Source organism: Colletes latitarsis, chromosome 10 (genome assembly GCF_051014445.1).
Source record: "Colletes latitarsis isolate SP2378_abdomen chromosome 10, iyColLati1, whole genome shotgun sequence".
NCBI lineage: Eukaryota > Metazoa > Arthropoda > Insecta > Hymenoptera > Colletidae > Colletes > Colletes latitarsis.
Window position 1 is genome coordinate 12,383,046 of NC_135143.1, and position 19,974 is coordinate 12,403,019.

General features: G+C 40.7%; 1 protein-coding gene across 1 annotated transcript in view; it reads right to left on the bottom strand.

The window, feature by feature from the left end:
• Positions 1 to 6,434: 6,434 nt before the first annotated feature.
• The window catches only part of Ache-2 (acetylcholinesterase 2), a 147,859-nt gene continuing 134,319 nt past the window's right edge, over positions 6,435 to 19,974 (bottom strand). The window contains exon 6 of the mRNA XM_076776229.1: positions 6,435 to 14,284. Within this exon, the coding sequence (XP_076632344.1) occupies positions 14,160 to 14,284 (125 nt within the window). The 3' untranslated portion in view covers positions 6,435 to 14,159. The remainder of the gene's footprint in view (positions 14,285 to 19,974) is intronic.

Genomic DNA, 19,974 nt, shown 5'->3' on the forward strand with positions numbered 1-19,974 from the left:
TTCAGGACGATCGCATATCGAGCCATTAGTATCGAGTTTCGAGTCCTTTGCGAGTCGGGTATTCCAAATGATTTGTCGAGAGGTTAATTAGCCCGAGTGAAGTAGGATTTTGATTCGTCGTGGACGAGTCGTCGCGAACGAGGGAAATTTCGAGTAAACATACCGTTCGAAAAAAAGGAAAAGAATAAAACACGAGAGCCTAAAGTAATCGTCGAAACTCGTTTGCATTAACGCAATCGGGTTATCGATTAGATTCTAAAAATATCCGATAGTTAAATGCGGTTTGCCCTGTTGTAGCGGCTTTCGCGGACCACTTGTCCTTATTTCAATCACGAGGACCGAATCGAAACAATCGCGATCGAGATTCTCAAGATGGCTCTCGAGCGTTTCATCCCTTTATCCCATCGATGTTCGAAACTTTACCAAAGTCGCCTAGAATCGAAATTAATAGACTCGAATCTATAAACCATAGAAATTGTATCGCGAAATCACGTTAAATCGACGTTGCAATTATCGAACTGCCAAATTGCACGGTACAATAATTCGGAAATTAATATTCGTACGATATGCAATCTGCATTTCGCTCTAGTGTAATTTTATTCATTACGCGTAAACTAAATACTTTCCTATACATTACTCGTGATTCCCCTATCCAAAGCACAAAAATTATTATCGTAACTTGTTTCTTCCCTTCCAAATTAAAGAAGAAAGTTCGAACTTTGCACAGATGCGTTTTCAAAGGCGTGTACCTCGAGAAAATGGTGAAAGAAAAGTTTTATCGAACTTACAGGCTAGAACGTACCCTTAAGTTTCGTTACTTCGCGTTCGAATAAACAGTGATCGTCGGTGGTTTGGTTTCCAGGGGTTGGCCTTCGATATTTCTTCGAGTTTAACGAAGTTACTATACATTCCCCAGCACCGGAGTTTGACGACCACGCATCGAGGCCGGATTGGCGGAAGCATTTCCCAGAGGAAGGCGGTCGGTTGTAAGAATCTGGCGGAAATTAAAGTTGTACGCCGCAGCTGCGACTTCTCTTATGGAACACGGATCCGTAATATCGAATCCTCGATGGCTCTGAATGAAAGTTGACGTCGACGTTGCTAACTCCATCGCTGGTCCTTCTTCCTGGCCGTCCTGGGGGACCCCGGAGACTCCCTCGTTAAGGAAAACCGACTTCCACGATGAACATTTTAGAATCGTGTCCGATTCTGCCATTACTCGATCTCTCGACGAGTACTGCAAACCGGGACGACAATAATAATTCTCTATTTAACCGATTCGTGTACATTCGAGGATGGATCGATACAGAATTTACTTGCTTTGAAAGGGTGAAAACAAACCCTTTCCTTCTTACTTGATCGTTTAAAGCGGTGGCTAAAATTATGGAGAATTGCAATACAAAAATATTGTCTTTTATTATATTAGATCGTACTATAAAATTCACAATTTAACAGAAAAGAAACGAAACTTGTCAGTTCAGGGGATTCCTGAAATTTGAAACATACCAACGATTCATATAAATATTGAAACGAATAGATATTTTGTCGAAGCTCGAAGTTTGGAATTCACATTGGCATACAGAACGAGATTTTCTTGATCGTGCTTTTGAGCCTGATTGCATGAATATTTTTGTTGGCATATCATAAAACTGATATACGTAAATTAAATAATCTCCTAATAATCACGAGGCTTACTCGTGGGCGAACAATTTGAAAATGTCAACGTTTCAATGAAAAGCGATGAAATACGTTTTAATAAAAAATCAAAAAAGTTTTGTAGCGACGATACAATGGCTTTGTCAAACGAAGGGGAGTTTTTCATAAAATTCCACTACATGTTTAAGATATTTCTTTAAGTTGTAGTGTAAAACGAACATATGGGACGACCATATACATTTCTTTACGAAAATATCTTTCAAACTGATGATTTTGTTTGCAATATTAAATCGCCACTGTTCAAATGGAAAGTTTGAGGTACAAAGAAACATCTAAAATACTCGATGCATAAAACGACACCCTTAGCCGCCGATTGCAGGTCCAATCGATGGGTCATTGTTAACCCCAAGAGTTTCTGCACAGCTCTCCAGGAATATTATTATTATTGATGACGTTGAACTCAGGATCTTTCTTCGCTCCCATTGTTGCCAGTCTACCAAAACATATTCCACCATTTCACAAACTGTATCTTTGGTATTCCAAACTTAAACTGCGCTCGGAATTTTAATTCAATTATTAAACTTACGAATTCAACGACGATCGAACGCGACTTCGAATCACGTACCGAACGAATCAATTCGAATGAAATTATTTTAGCCAATTAGCACGCCACGTTTTCGTTTCAAACTCGCGAGCTTTTCAGTTTCCAATTTTCTTCGATGTACTCCCTGCTACGAGTATTTTTCTACCGGGTATTCTTACTTTTCAGCGTATTTCTTCTTTATTCCAGTATATACGTGCAACGTTCAATGATTCGTGTTATACCGTAGGAATTTAAAAGTTGGAAGTTTCGCGATTCACGGAGCCACTCTTTTACATAATGACCACCGGAAAAGAAACCCCGGGAAAAAGTGGGAATCAAGTTTCGCGGAAACTCCTTCGGCTCGTAGTAATCGTCGTATCGTTTATTTTCATTGTAACTACATTAATTTTCTCTTATACATAGCTTCATTTTGCTCTCTTGTTCTTCCATCTGATAATTATTACGTACAACGGTGTAACATTTATAATATTTTTTTTATGTATAACCTAACAACGTTTAACGTGACACACAGTGTTCACAGAATTCCTTCTTTTTATCTCACTCATCCCGCACGCACGCACACACTCTCGTATCCTCGATTTATTTTTATGTATATATATATATATATTTCTTTTATGTTTTGTTAATACCTCTCCACGTTACATACTTTCGTTCTCGAAACAATTTTTTTCTCCCTCTTTTACCCCTCCCCACCCTCCCAGGTTTCTATTTATGGTTTCTTTCCCCAAAGCGAAATCGCGACTTTCGTGTGCAAGTGTGATATACATACATACATATAATATATATCGTTATATAATATATATAATATATAAAATTCAATGTGTATATATATAATATGTCCGGTGTGATACGTGTTATACCATTATATATATTATATACATACATGCACAATCTGTGGCTTGTTGCTTACGGTTCATCCTTAATTAACACGCTAAGACCATCGACTTTGAAAGCGACAAAGTTGAATTTTCTCGTTTAGTTCCTCTTTCCTTCCACCCCCCCCCCCCCCCACACCCTTTAACGACTAATAAAGCAATTTTTTTAGCATGCGACTACAGTATGAAAATCTTCCTATCAAAGTGAGCTTTTCCTTCTCATCGAGCACTTATTCCCGATTTATTCGAGGTTTGAACATAAAGTTTGGAAATTCTGAACGCACGTTTATTACAACTTTTCTGGATCGATCGACGAACTTGTCGGCATCGATCGGATCGAGTGTCCCGTGGAAAGTCGTTCGTCATCGGAACTGATTGGTTTGTCGCGATTAGAAATTTGCACAGAACAACGAATCGTCGCTACGAAACGAGTTTTTTTTTTCGAAGGATTTTTGGCGGAGAAATAAAGCATCAGAGGCTGTTTATTGCGCCCCGGAATCGGTGTGTTGGCCCACTTAGGCCGTGTTCGCCCCGTGGAAGCGATCAAAGGACCGACATTGAAGCGTACTCGGGGGTAAGCCGGGCGTGCTCGGTGCTTCTGTGCACGCGTATTCATCCCCGTTCTTTTCACCGGTTTCCATCTTCGTTCCAAAGCGCGCCGAGCCTCGCGGGCTCGCGGTTTTTTCAAGGTGGAACTCGCGCCCCTCCCTTGTTGTCGCCAAAAAACTGGGGGAAAAAACTCCTTCCACGCGACGCGGAATAATTCAGCCGTCTCTTGCACGCTCGGTCTCTATTTTTAACCCGCGCCGCGAAATAATTTCCAGTCTCTCGTGTGTTTTCCCTTTACGCGCCTTTAGATCGACGGGCAAATTCCTCCTTCTTGTGCTCGCCACCGTCCACGATGCGCTTTTCATGCTTCCAGCTGCCCCATACGGAATCACGGAACACAATTATTGATCAGTAAATTTTGAAATTTTTATATTTCCAGAAATTAGAATCTTTTTCTTCCACGAATTCTGGTTTTAAAAATCTGGAATTGTTTGTGTGCTGCAATTTTTTAACGGAGGATCTTTTACTTGAGATTCTCCACTTTCTTGATTTATTTTTCTATTTCTGAATTTAATAATTTGAAGTGAATTTAATTTATTTCTCTATTTAAGAATTTACATGATTAATCGCTGACACTTCCAACTACGTTGAAATTAATCTGCTCTAAATGGGACCATGGAACTCAACTACAAATATAACTTTCCATCAGTAGATTGTGAAATTTTTATATTTCCAGAAATTAGAATCCTTTTCTTCCACGAATTCTGGTTTTAAAAATCTGGAATTGTTTGTGTGCTGCAATTTTTTAACGGAGGATCTTTTACTTGAGATTCTCTACTTTCTTGATTTATTTTTCTATTTTTGAATTTAATAATTTGAAGTGAATTTAATTTATTTCTCTATTTAAGAATTTACACGTTTAATCGTTGACACTTCCAACTACGTTGAAATTAATCTGCTCTAAATGGGACCATGGAACTCAACTACAAATATAACTTTCCATCAGTAGATTGTGAAATTTTTATATTTCCAGAAATTAGAATCTTTTTCTTCCACGAATTCTGGTTTTAAAAATCTGGAATTGTTTGTGTGCTGCAATTTTTTAACGGAGGATCTTTTACTTGAGATTCTCTACTTTCTTGATTTATTTTTCTATTTTTGAATTTAATAATTTGAAGTGAATTTAATTTATTTCTCTATTTAAGAATTTACATGTTTAATCGCTGACACTTCCAACTACGTTGAAATTAATCTGCTCTAAATGGGACCATCTAACACAACTAAAACTTTTCATCGGTAGATTTTGAAATTTTTATATTTCTAGAAATTAGAATCCTTCTCTCCCACGTATTCTGTTGTTTAAAATCTGGAATTGTGTTGCAATTTTTTAACGAGGGATCGACGAATTGATCGATTGAAATTTTTCTTTTCACGGAATTCTCTATTTTCTCGATTTATTTTTCTATTTTCGAACTTCTCGATTAATCGCTGACACTTTCCTACGTTGAAATTAATCTTGGCGATTAGAGTATTTTCCAAGAAGATTGCAGAACACTCGGAGCCTCGAACGGAAGAGCGAGCGATATTTTTCAGATGACGGTGATCGATAGTAAAGTACTGTGGCTCCAGTGAATCCCATATGGAGACTACTGGCAGCCTTCATCCGCCTTTCCCATTTGTTCTCGACGTTTCGCGCGTCTCCTTTCCGTATCGGTTTGAAAGAAATCGATTCGCCTTTCGCTTTTTTCCCTCTTTAAGCGGATCCACTGTTTTCAGTGGTACAACTCCACGCTCGATGTGACCCTTTTCCCCCCAAATGCCATACTCGTTCGCGTCCTTTCCCTAGGTGTCTTTTTCACCCCATCTTTTTCCTTTTTCACCCTAGGAAGAAGCACACCCGTCCCATTTGGCCTCTTTGCGACCTCCACCACCTGTTTCTCCATTTGCACTTTTATTTCTTCGAGCAGGTTCAATCATCCCCCTTCTCCCATCTCGAATTAATTAAAGAAATCCATCCTTGTCACTTAATTCCGTTTGTTTTCTTCGAACACGTATTTTCTTTCCGTGTTTAATAATCATAACCAGAGATAAACGATCGCGATTCTTTTTTGTCATCCCCTCTCGTCTTACATTTTTCAAACTTTCCCCAGGCGTTTTTCTTCTCGAGCAGGCTTTCGTCCTTTTGGATGGTTAAATCAGAACGACGATGGACACGTAATCGAGATTAATTTTTATCCCCCGTCGTTCCTTCGTTCTCGCCTCGCCTATTAATTTTTTAATTGTCTCGAATTAAATCGTTCGTCTACGTAAATTTTTCACTCGCTACGAGAAAACAATTTCCTTGAAGAACAATCCCACGGTTACGAAGTGCCTGATTTCGAAAGTGAACGACAAATACGAACGATCGGGATTAACGTTCCACTCGGCGGAAAAGTGTACATCGAGCGGCGGGGGTTGGCAATTATCAGGACGTAAATTGATAAATTCTTAATTATTCGAGCGGGAAGAGCCACGGAATAAATTTCACAGAATTGGTTTTCGGCGCTCGTTCACCGTAGTCCCGGGGTCTATGTATAGGTAACATGCAGGACACTCGAAACGCATCGGTGCCGAACGAAATAACCGTGAATGGCGACCGAAACGAAACTGCTCGGTCGCGCGTTCACGCACGAGCGAGTTATTTAATTAGCGAAATAACCGCGCGCGAGTTTTTCGTTTTCATTTTCCTTTCGTCTTTCTTCCCCCCTCCCCCCCAACAATTTCACCCGACCTTCGTCACTTTATTTCCCACGCTCTATTTTCAATCGATCTCTTGTCCCCCCCACTTTACTTCCAACTTATCGATATCGTTAATGAATTTTTCCCCGATTGATTCCCAATTGCGCTCCCATCGCGTTTAAGCTCGTTAGTTTCATTTATTAATCGAATTCCTATCCTTCGCTCGCCTTTGTTCTCATTGATTTTTGTCCGTTTCCCGTTTCGTGGGTCGGAACAAATAAAAGAACGATCCGCGACCCGATCTCCCGCTATCCTCGATGCTTAAGCGTACTCGTTTCCGTCGAAATTCTTAGGCCTGTCGAGTTTGAGAAGCGATTCTATAGCGAAAAATATATGTATATATATATATATATGTATATGTATATAGTATCTTTATCAATTACTTTGTTCTGGGGTTCGTGGTTCGCTAGAGGCTTAGAGCCGTACTCCCTAGTCGCTAGGCTTAAAGAAACCGAATGTTTGGATTTGCGTCGTTGTATCTTCGCGTACGACTAACGAACCGAAGAATCGATATTGCCGAAACATGAAAAATGCCGGAAAATATACGGGTAACGAAGTCCCTTTACGCGTCGTGTACTTTAAAGAAAATATTTCTTCGTCGAAGCGTCGCGTGTAAAAAGTAAAAGGATCGAAAGTTATCGGGCTGTTTCGCTACGGGTTTTCCAGCGAAAACGGGATAGATTTCAGGTCGGTTTTCACGCTATTTTCCAGCGATATTCGCGAAACTGTGATTTTTCAGGGACGCCTCTCCGTTACTGTTGACGTCCCGAACGCATCGATCGCGATGAATTATGCACTATAAACTGCACGCGCAGGAACAAACTATCTAAAGACAAATATTGACCCATTTCGGCTCACGGGTATCCATAGATTCAACGCGCTCTACCGCCGTTCACAAACATTTAATAATATATTTAGAAACTCTAAATATATTATATTGCACTTTAGTCTCTAATTTTTTTCGACGATCGTAAATATTAATTTTTTAAGAAGACAAAGGTCAAACCTCCATTCCGTTGCTGTACAAACAATTAATTCCCAAATACAATTCAAAAATATCAGGTGTTTAGTTAATATCGAATTAGAAATTTACTCATTTATAAACAGAAGGGTGCTCTACCGCCGTTCACAAACATTTATATTTAGAAAGTCTAAATATATTGCACTTTAGTCTCTAATTCCTTTCGACGATCGTAAATATTATTTTTTTGAGAAAACTAAGGTCAAACCTCCACTCCGTTGCTGTACAAAAAATTAATTCTCAATATACAATTTAAAAATATCAGGTGTTTAGTTAATATCGAATTAGAAATTTACTCATTTATAAACAGAAGGGTGCTCCACCGCCATTCACAAACATTTATATTTAGAAAGTCTAAATATATTGCACTTTAGTCTCTAATTCCTTTCGACGATCGTAAATATTATTTTTTTGAGAAGACAAAGGTCAAACCTCCATTCCGTTGCTGTACAAAAAATTAATTCTCAATATACAATTTAAAAATATCAGGTGTTTAGTTAATATCGAATTAGAAATTTACTCATTTATAAACAGAGGGATGCTCTGCGCCTTTGGAACGGTTTAATTGTTAAAAAAATTTGTCAGAGAAGCTGGGAGTGGCTCTGATCGATTGCATTAATCAAATGATCGGAAATTAGGGAGGTTCTGAGCGATAGTTAGTAGACGGAGGACGCGTTTTTCTCCGTGGACGCGCCGAGCCGACAAAAATGGGCGCGTTTCGCATCGAGGCACTAATCCTAACATTAAGTTTTCAAGACAATACGCATGGGTAATTAGCTAATGATATGTGAAGGACGTGCTTAATCGACAATAAGAGGGTTGCGTTGGACGCTATAATAGCGCATACGGCCCCACTTACACGCATAATCTCTGGCGAAGAACGCCACGAGTCGCTCGTCGAAATTACAATTTCAATCGATAGCCAATTAACGTCACAATTTTGTAAATTTTCCGGGTCGTGAAAATTCCTTTTTCAAAAATATTTAAAAAAAATACCGCTCTGTTAAGTCTACTTCTTTGTAAAAACGAAATTATTCTTTACAAGTTGGAATATCCATTGAACAAGCCGTGTAAATACACAAGATAATTTCAGCTAAAAAATAAGACATTCTTGCAGAATAATTTCAAAAGCTCGAATACTCTGTACCGACTACAACAGTTTAATATTCTTTTGTCTCGCGACTATGGAATATTTACAATCTTGAACCAAGTGGGTCTCCGCGATCGTAAACGGCATGCCATTGAATTTTATTTCTCTGCTCCGAGTGACACGCATTTCTAGCTAATAATATGAATGACCCGGCCTACGGAGAAGCATTAACGTATGAAACGACGCGACATTCAACGTGTTAATCGCTGCCATTATAAACGATGTTGATTTATTTTCAACAGCTGCGATCAATTATACGCGCGCATATTTACCTACGGTGCCCCGTCGCGTACGAAACGATTCTACAGGGCGTTACAGAAACTGTTTGTAGACTTTGGGAGCGCAGAGAGAAAATGTAAAAGAAATTCTTGTGGACGACGAGCGACGTCGCGGCGTCGATCGCGAGCCATTAAGCCTTCCGACGAAGCCTGCGACGGACGACAAAGTCCAAAGACAACATCTTGGTAGAAAATATGTTCGCTTTTTCTCGTTTTTTAATCAAAATACCAAATCCTTTTCTCTGTTCGCGTCTTATGTTCTCTTCGTTTTAGTGTGTGCACGCGCTATCACACGATGATCGAACGCTCGAATGCTTTAGCTACGGTTAGATCTCTCTATCGATAGTATCGACTCTCGTTATATGATATATTTATATAGGTGATATGTACGAAATGGAAGATTCACGTTTCAGCGTTTCGTTGGTCGCGAGACGGGCGAGACAAACTGTTCCCTTCGCTCTCTTTAAGCTCGTTCGGTTTCTTTACTTTGGTCTCGTTTTTCTTTTTTTTCTTTTTTTAAATATCCGACAGTCACCGAGTTTCGAAGGATCAAGCACGAGTCGAACTTCTAATCGGATTTAGAGTTTCGCGGTTCGGAAATCACGGAAACTTTATTCTAGTATCGTTTCCTGTTCTGCTTAAAGTTACGGCGAAGTTTGAACCCCGAAAACTTCGGATTCCTGTTCTCCTAGGAGAGATTGGGTTCGCCATTTTTAGATCCCTCGGAAGTCGGCGTGAAATAAGCTGCGTTAGGTCGGGCGTTAGGCCAAACGTCTGATTAGGTCTCTGTTAGGCCCGCTTAGGCCTCGAATTCCATCGAAGTTTCCCTCGAGGCGACAGTCTGGGTTTCAAAACGAAAACTTAATATTTTTTTCTGATCAATACGTTGCTTTGGGAAGTTTATTAAAATTATACCGAGCAAAATAACAACGATACCACGAGTATTAAATTATTTCTCAAGTATATCCATGTGCAAACGTCGAATAAAAAATTATTTCCGTCAAAATGGCGACTCTCGATGTACGCCAGACTGCCCCTTAATCGTCGAACAGTTTAATCTCTCTCGTCGCGCGAGAAACGATCGTCGATCATTCTCACGGCGCATCTTCTTGCGATCCAGATAATCGCCAGACTTACGATAGGTCTATCTTAATCTGTACTCTGTCTAAATGTCACTGTGCGGACCTACGTCACGGAGCAAAATTACACGGGTGCCTTAATTGTCTTAGATCTACGTCAACTTGCTTGACGGCACACGCAAGTTAGATATACAGCTGTATGTATATTTATATTTATATGTATATAGATTCCATATATATATATATAGATTCTATATATGTATATAGAATCCATATAATATGTATACGTATATTTACATCGCTTAATGGTACATCCCTTAAGTGTCTATTTTGTTTTGTAACGTGTTCACGATTAATTCACGAGGTGCCATTTTCTTTTTTCCATTTTTTTTTTTTTCTTTTTAATCCTCCGCGATCTCTGGCAGCCGTGCAACGGAACTGAAATGAAATCTTTCGCGCCATTCCACCCCCTCTGTTAATCCGCGTCGCTACCATTCGTCGCCGGAAATGAATCGAAAAAAAAGAAATTTTCTCTTTTCACCATCCGGTTAAGCGAGCGTTTTGCAATTTTCGCCCAAAGGAGGTGTGTGTTATTTTCATCGCTATCGCGTGTAAAAGTCTGAAAGAAGAGGAAGCGGCGTCAAACAGCGTCACCTTCGTCCGAGACGATCGAAATCGTTGAATATTTCTCGCTAATTTTTTTCGTTGGGATTGTTCGAATTTGACCTGGACTCCTTTCCCCCCCAATGGACTCTAAGAATCGTTTGTCGTCACCTTTGAACTCTTTCTACCTAAAAACGACAGATTACTCCCGACCGGTATTACGTTATATTCATATTTTTTTTTGTTTCCACTTTTTTTTTTTGTCCCTTTTAAATATTTTCTAGTAATTTAATTTATCTACTTTTAAAGATTTACTTCACCGACGGTATTGTCATGTTAACTGTGCCCATCTCGAAAGTCCAGATCAAAGGTATTCTTTTTTTTTCCTCGCATTCTCGTCCCTGGTCCTCGCGTTGAAAATCGGATTTCCCCGGTTGAAACGACCGGCTGTAGATCCTCAGCGAGCGCCGAATCGATCGCTGTATCTCCGTTTCGATTAACGGACGAATCGTCGAAATTTATTATCCGGTTCGCTCTCGATGGCGGTTCGAAGGCTCTGAAATAATTCACGAGGGCGTCCAACGATTCTGCACGCGTCTCGAATATCGAGGATTTCGGATAGTTTTCGAGATAATCTTTTTCAAAGATCTCTTTCTCTCTCCTGTCCGTTCGTTCGCAGGAATAAGCGACTAGACGGGTTCACGGTTTCTATGAAACGATTCCAGTTAAAATGTTGACTCTAGTTCCTCTACGAGCACGAATTAAAAGAAATTTTATAAGGGTGATTTCCGGGTTGGCTTTTACATTTTATATCCAACGAACGTTATTTACAATTTGTCGACCATTACGATCCGCGCAACGAAATTTGCCAGATCGAACGTACCAAAAGGAATTTTCGACGACGCGAATATTTCCGTCCGGGCGTCGAGGACGGACCACCCATTTCCGGCGGAGTTCGCGAGACGGTGAATTTATTTACAACGATTTCGAGAGCCGAAAGGACAGCGGGGAAGCGAGTTTGTCCAATTTCGTGGGTTAGGGGCGAGTCGTAGCATGAATTCCACGGCTAACTGACACGATCCGTCGTCTTGCCTCTTCCTTTTTCGTCTCGACGACCAAGTGGCACTCTCCCCTGTTCGACGACGCCGTCTCGAGCCACGGGAACGCAAGTCTGCACTTAACCCGTTGAATTTTCGAGAGACCAGCCCCTGTGAATCCTTAAGCCACTTTCGAGCAGTTACTGTTCCCCGGGATGGCGATCTTTCCCTCGCGAAGGACATCGTTTCCCTCGAATCTGGCCTCCGAAGTAGCCTGGGGAATCTTCTGGCAGATTATATTTCGACAGTTTTGTTTTATGGACCGGACGAATCGACGATTATTCTCAAGCAACTGTTTGTAAACTTTGACAAAAGATCAGAGGAAATGATAGAGAATTTAAGATTATCTTGGAGCAATGATGTCCAATTAAATTGGGCTTCTTGGAATCTTCTTACATTATATTTGAACATTCTGTTTCGTGATTTGACAGGTGATGATTCTGAAGCAACGACAGCAAATTGAGAGATTATCTATGATAAAAGTAGACAGAGCAATTAGATTAGAATTCTTTGAAACCTCTTAGATTATATTTGAAGATTCTTAAATATATTGTCACGGAGAGATTGTTGATGATAATAGAGAATAGAGGATTCAATTACATTCGAACATTCTGTTTCATGACAGGTGATGATTCCAAACCAATGACAATTTGTAAACTGTCACAGAGGTACTGCCTATGATCAAAGTGGACAATAGAGGATTTCAGATTATCGGTTGCTTCAGTTCAATATACCATTGTCCCAACAATCTAAGCTCGAACGGTTTAAACCGATAGACGTTACGAGGAAATTATTCAGCTGACAGTCGAATGAATCGAATGCTTCTGGACCAACTACTCTAATATACCACGCAATTGGCGAAGTATTTTGGGGCCAGTAATTTTCCTTGGAGCAATTAGAACACGATATCGTCTAACTAAATTGAGCTTCCCTGGCATGGCAGATACTATTGTTTTAGCTCGAGCATCCAAATCGAGCTGATATCCACTGTCGTGACAGGTCTAAGGAGACTATAGTTGTCGCGTCCTGGCCGGCAGAGCCAGTTCGTGAGCATCGATTAATCCTCAAAGCGTTCGCGAGTTTCGAATATGTAATCTGGGCAAGCTAGCGAATCAGTAATCCGTGTATCTGATTCGATTCTCGATTCAATCAAACCAATTTTAACGAAAGAATTCTACGGTAGTCTCGAAGGCTGACTCCTAAAATCGACTTTTCCCAAGAATTTTCTTTACCTTCGCACTCTCGACGCCACTCTATTTCCCCAAACTGTTGTACGATTCCAAAGTGTCCCGAATCCGGGCCAGATCGACCAGCAACGTCTTGAGACTCGTCGAAGTTGGCCGATTCCGGTCGGAAACTTGTCGTCGAACGTTTTAAACTCGACAATCTTGGTCCCCGTGGCTCGCGGTCGAACTCGAAACAGAACCACGCGGTGTTCGATCGCTCGACGGCCAAAATTACCACGAACCTTCGGAACAGGAAGCCAAAGCAATTCGCGATCGATCCCGCGGACCGCGTTCTTATGTAAAACCGAGCACTTGTTGCGTTTCGCTAATGAAACTTTTGTCATGTGGCCATCGATCGCACGAACAGGTGGTTAATAGCCGGTATCAACTGTTTACGCTCCGATTCGAACGTACGATTTTCCCTCGTCGCCGTTTCGATCACGAACGTCGCCAGATCCTCTATTATCCGTTCGAAATCGTGCGTTCGTTCGATCTTCTCGACAACCTGGATCTCGAACGTTCGATTTGGCACCCACGATCGCGTCCAAACGCCTATTAGTTTTCGTTTTCACGGGCGGAGGAGGGGGGCGTGTCTAGCCGATTCGTTTCTATCCGGGTCGCCCGGTTTCTGGCGCGAGAGGGTAAAATCCAGTGTAACGATTGTCGTGTTTCGCTGGGAAATCGATATAGCCCGTTTTCCGTCACCAGGACGTCCACCGTCGAGTCGCCCAGCCCGAGACGTTCGTGCGACGCGTAACTCGTTAACCTGTCCCCCTGTTTTCTTTTTACCTCCTCCTCCCCCCAACCCCCAACCGATAGACACCGTCGTTCGATCAATCTTTTAACCCTCGTACACCCCCACCGTGGCGAATACTGACCGAGACTTCGGCCTAATAAATTTGTCTCGCCGTTAACGATGAACAGGGGACACCCGGTTACCATTCCACGAAAAAAAGGGGGAGGGGGGGGGGGAAACCGACGGCGACAACCCCCGCGTTTAATCCCTCGTTAAATTCTCGTCTGGTCCGTATCCGGGAATCGTGATCCTGTTCCTTTTCGTTTCGGTGAAAAGTACACGTTCGACGGTGTCGGAGAGGATCCATAGATCCGCGCGACGATTAACGGAGGGGCGTTAACCGCTCGACGAGAGATCTTCGGACCGTGAAACGAAATCGCCGATTCCCGCGCGGCTGTGTCGATCCGGAGGGCTCGATCGATACGGGTCCCGTTTCCCTCTCACGGTTTAAATCACTCTTGACAACACCAGGATCGACGACAGCGCCGTGATCGCCAGGGAGTTTCGTAGATCCTTCGTTCCCGCCGACACGCTCGACGCTATCGCATTGTTGCAGGCCTCTGGCGCTGGATCTAGAACACACCGAGGAATATAGATCGCCGGGGGCGCTAGAAATCTTGACGGAGGGCCGCGCCAGCTATGCTCGAATTTATTTTACTTTCGAGATCGGCCACGAAAGTCACGTTAACTATTTTTATAGATCGAACGGGGGGACCATTGTTACCGAAATGGGGGAAAGTTGCAGGGTAATTGGTTTTCTCCATTGGAAGCATAGAAATTTTATATATTATGTTTTTTATTAATAAATTCTATTACAACAATACCTGTGGTTGTGTTTATTAAAAATCAAAAACAAATTTTTAAGAAAAATCGACGGGGGTAGGCCTAAATTTTTCGGTGAAAAAAAAAATTTCATATCGTTCTAAAAAAATTACTTTTAGTTGCTGGGGTTAATTACAATCATTTTTGGTGAATAAACATACCCCTGAAATCCTACCCACTTTCGAGAAAAAAATTCGAGTAACTGCTGAAAGTTTTAGGTGATGAAAAAGGCTTTCGAATCGTCTTGGAAAAATTATTTTTAGTTGCAGGGGTCAATTGCTAGCATTTTTGGTCAACAGACATAAACCCGAAATCCTACTCAGTTTCGAGAAAAAAATTCTTTACCGAAAATATAATTTCTGACCAGAAATGTCTGCTCGAATTTTCATGCGAATCTTTAAAACGTCATAACTTCTGAACGGATTGAAGGATTTTAATGTTTAAAAAAGCAATCAACGCGTATTTTAGTAGGGAATATGTAGAAATTCTAAAAATATTCGAAAAGTTGGTCCTTGACCCCGCAAAATGAGAAAACCCCCATAAAAATGGTCCACTTTTCAAACAGCCATAACTCCTACAATTGTGAATATATTTCAATGAAATTTTTTTCTGAAGTAGAGCTCATGGGTACCTACAAAAAAGTATTAGACAACTTTTCTGTAGGACGTCAAATAAAATTATCAAAAATGAAAAACTAATTTTTAATAAAAATCGACAGGGGGTAGGTGCCTAAATTTTTCGGTGAAAAAAAAAATTTCATATCGTTCTAAAAAAAATACTTTCAGTTGCTGGGGTCAATTACAATCATTTTTGGTGAATAAACATACTCCCGAAATCCTATGTACTTTTGAGAAAAAAATTCGAGTAGGTGAACAAATTTTTCGATAAAATTAAAAAATTTCAAATTGTTCTGAAAAAATTGTTTTCTATTACGTGGGTTAATTATAATCATTTTTGGCGAAGAGACATACCCCCGAAGTCCTACGCACTTTCGAGAAAAAAAATTCCTTACTGAAAATATAATGTCTGACCATAAATGAATGATTCCCCTGAAGTTTCATGCGTAAAACAACACGTATTTTAGTAACCAATATTTAGAAATTCTAAGAATATTGGAAAAGCTGTTCCTTAAACCCGTAAAGTGATAAAATGGTCCAATTCCTCGATTTTTTCACTTCATACATAGGTATAGTCTAATTATCCGACATATTTGATCTTCCAGCATTGCCTCAGCCCCAAATATACTGTATAATCGTAATTTTACTGTAGGAAGAGAACGTAAAACAATTATCTGCATTTCAAACACAGGATATTTATCATAATCTATGTAGGAAAGTAACCTAAAACGAACGCGTAGCTTTCGAGGAAAGGAAAATAAAATGGAAGGGGGTCGAAGTAATCGGAAAGAAGGGCGAGAAAATGAGTCCTGAAGTCTGGAAGTCTCCTGACGAGTAAAAAATAAATAGCCACGTAGAAGATGAGAGGTTTGAAATATTAGCAAGGGGTTGCAGAGTCTCGCAGACGTAGCAGCAATGGCGGATGGTTCATCCGAGCAGCGCGTCGAGGCGGACTTTTCAAAGGTGGGGGGATGAGAGATGCGATCAAGTTTATGACCATTGTACAGGGACTCGGAGAATTTTGGACGTGTACACAAGAAGCAAGACGGGACGAACGATAAGGACCGTGCACAGCGTCGCAATAATAAGAGGGAGATTACTAGAGACTGCAGATAAGAGAAGCTTCTGAGGAGTGGAGGATGACGAGACGCATATAGAACACGAACTCTGGAGCAATACAGTTTCGCCTGGCGTTCGAAATTCCGGGAACAGTTTCCGTCCATTTTTCAACTATTTTCGCGAAACAAATGCCAACCTATCGCCTGAGATAAAAGAATGGACCGATTGACACGTTCTCTGTTTCTACGCCAAATGATACGTGAGGTAAAGTTGAGAATTGAGAGAAAAGGAGGCGAACGAGTGAATTCTTGAATTCGCCAAAAAATAGGTTTCAAAACATTTGGTCAACTTTGACGCGACTCGGCTGACGAGCACAACGGAACATTGAAAGATAAATGATAAATGGAGGAACAAAGTTTTCCGTTTTGCGGACGTCCTTTGTAATTTCTGCCGGCGACGCGGTTGAAACTCGCGGAAAATTGCGTCGCGCAGGTAAGAAGGAAGGAAAAACGCCGCGATCTCTCGAAGGATAACGAGTTTCCGGTCCAGCGGTCCTCTGCCTTTTGTAATTTCCAGCGGGTCGAGTTCGCAGGTAATCGAGCTTCCTTCCCACAGCCGTAGCGTTGCTTGTTTTTCGAAACGGCCGGAGAAATGTTTGCCCCGGGCCGTGTAAGTTTGGTCCTGGACCGACGTCAGATCCACGGAAAATAACAAGGCGTGTGCATATTGTCGAGTTAACGAAGAGAGAAGTTTGAGTTTAAGGGAGCTGCCACGTTGGTCTAGCTTCTAGCCTCGTTATAATCACCATTGATCGTTTTCTCGGGGTTAACAGGTTACTGGCGGTTCGTCATTAGGACCGACGATCGTTTAGAATTTTGATTTTAGACGATCGAGGGGCCCTCGAATCGAAGCATGAAACGAGGCCTGCTCTTACGAATCTCGAACTCAACACGCTTTGATATATTTTTATGTGTAAACATTGGAATAAATCGAAAACGTAGTTCGAGATCTTAGAAAGAATTAATTCAAATTCCGTGAATTGTTTTGTCGAAGGAAGAAACGAGGCCTGTTTTTACGAATTTCGAACTCAACACGCTTTGATATATTTTTATGTGTAAACATTGATATAAATCGAAAACGTAGATCGAGATCTTGAAAAGAATTAATTCAAATTCCGTGAATTGTTTTATCGAAGGAAGAAACGAGGCCTATTTTTACGAATTTCGAACTCAACACGCTTTGATATATTTTTATGTGTAAACATTGATATAAATCGAAAACGTAGATCGAGATCTTGAAAAGAATTAATTCAAATTCCGTGAATTGTTTTATCAAAGGAAGAAACGAGGCCTGTTTTTACGAATTTCGAGCTCAACACGCTTTGATATATTTTTATGTGTAAACATTGGTATAAATCGAAAACGTAGTTCGAGATCTTGGAAAGAATTAATTCAAATTCCGTGAATTGTTTTATCGAAGGAAGAAACGAGGCCTGTTTTTACGAATTTCGAGCTCAACACGCTTTGATATATTTTTATGTGTAAACATTGGTATAAATCGAAAACGTAGTTCGAGATCTTAGAAAGAATTAATTCAAATTCCGTGAATTGTTTTATCGAAGGAAGAAACGAGGCCTGTTTTTACGAATTTCGAACTCAACACGCTTTGATATATTTTTATGTGTAAACATTGATATAAATCGAAAACGTAGATCGAGATCTTAGAAAGAATTAATTCAAATTCCGTGAATTGTTTTACACAGCAAATATAATTAATAAAGCCTCCTCGTATCGTTCTTTTATCGAACTAGAGCAAAATGGCGAGCCCCGGATAATTGTGAAATAATCTATGCAACGAGGCGAGATTTAATGAGCAACGTGCAAAGGCGTCGAGCAAACATCTTAAATGGTTTTCGCGTAATAAAATTCCAAAGACTGCTCTAGTTTCTACCCCGCGTCTTGACTGGAATGCCCTTTTAAGTACTAAAGATCGATGGGGCGCGTCGACTCACGCGATCTTGATTTACGTCAAAGTTCTCAACGCTCTGAACACGGTTTTTCGCCGCTACGGGAAGTTGTTATTGTTAAAAGAAGCCCAGCCCGGCAATTTAGATCCGATTAAAGGGAAATTAAATGTCCTGTTAATTAACGCCAGGAAATTGGTGGGTGGCTGGTACATTCTAACGACTCGGCTAATTTCAGGTTCATGGACGAAAGCGAAACCCGTGAATCAAAAACGTTGATCCGGGATTCTGCGTATTAGAGGCTCTTGGAACATCGACTCTTCGTTTTTTCCAGGTAATAAAATATTATTTAAGCTACCTGATTTTTAAAAAGGCACCAACGCGAGCCGAAGAGATTAAAATTTACCAGCTATTAATAAATGGTGAAAGGAATCGATATAAAAGAATTATTTTTTGCAAAGTGAGAAATGAAACTTTCCTCCTTGAACGTTGGAGGTTTCTCGTTGGATGGTGATCGACGGAGGTCTTCTACTACTTTCGACAGTAGATTCGGTCACGTTGCGGTCAGACAACAGGTTCCATAGGACCCGCGAACGAATTTGTAAAGAAGACAGGTCCGTTGTATTTGGTTTTCCAATATTAATCTCGGGATTGCGAGTGACCGGAGCCCTCTGCGGTCGAGCTATTTCCCATGGATCAATCTCCGGGGTCGATCGGTTATCGAAAGAAGCGGGGGTGTTGTAAAAATTGCATTTGCAGACGTCTCGGTCATTTCCTAGGCCACTCGCGGTCGTCAATCCGACTTTCAACCTTTCATCAAGACGTGGACTCCCCTTTGGAGATTTCACGGCTTTTTTAGAGGACATAATATTTCAAAGAATTCTAAATATTAAATATACACACGAACGAAGTTTGTATCTCTGTGAGGATCCCATTTTCGAACGCGCTACAAATGGCAATTTTATGTACTTTCGCGCCAGATGCTGGAAACGAAGCTTAAAGCTCGTGTTTTATATGAAAAATAGAGATCCCTATGGAAAAAGTGAGTTCTGCTCTGTTAAATGTCCGCCTCGTTAATTCTGGGTGTCATAGTTTGAATTTCAGTGCCCATTTTTTTCACGATAAACTTTTCCGTACACGGAACCTGTACATTTTTCATGAAACGTCACGATTCACAAGTGCATATACAAAACTGGTTCCAATTTTTGTCAGCGTGAAAAATTCGAAAAATTCAATTACCAAAAGGGAACGCGAACGGAGGGAATGTTTTACGCGATCGAACGATAGATTTAATCCGAAATGATTTCGTATAAACAAGAGCAGAGAATTATGCGGGGGAATACAAAACGAGCCCACGCGTGCTGGAATGCGTGACGTCGAAACAACAGCTGTCGGGATAATGGAACGCGGATAGCTGGCATGGAAAATCTGCCTGGATATGGATAGTAAGGGTTTGAATTATTTATCGATGCAGCGTCTCGAAAATACAATTTCAGGACAGGGCATCGAACTCTGAGAAATCTGAAAAATGGGCAAATGAAATTTCTTACCGAAGATCAGCGAGTCTGACACGTCACAAGTTCTTGATATAAATTAAGATCAACTCATTTTTAGATTCACAAGGTAGTCGTAAAACAAATTTATTCTTTTTCGTGACCATTTTTTGTACGAACAAATTTCAACCAAATTTAATAGTATACGTTTGAAAAATTATTTGGAATTAAATCGTACGTTAAGGGGTTAAAATGTTACTCGATATACAGGGTGTTCGGTCAACCCTGGGAAAAATTTTAATGCGGGA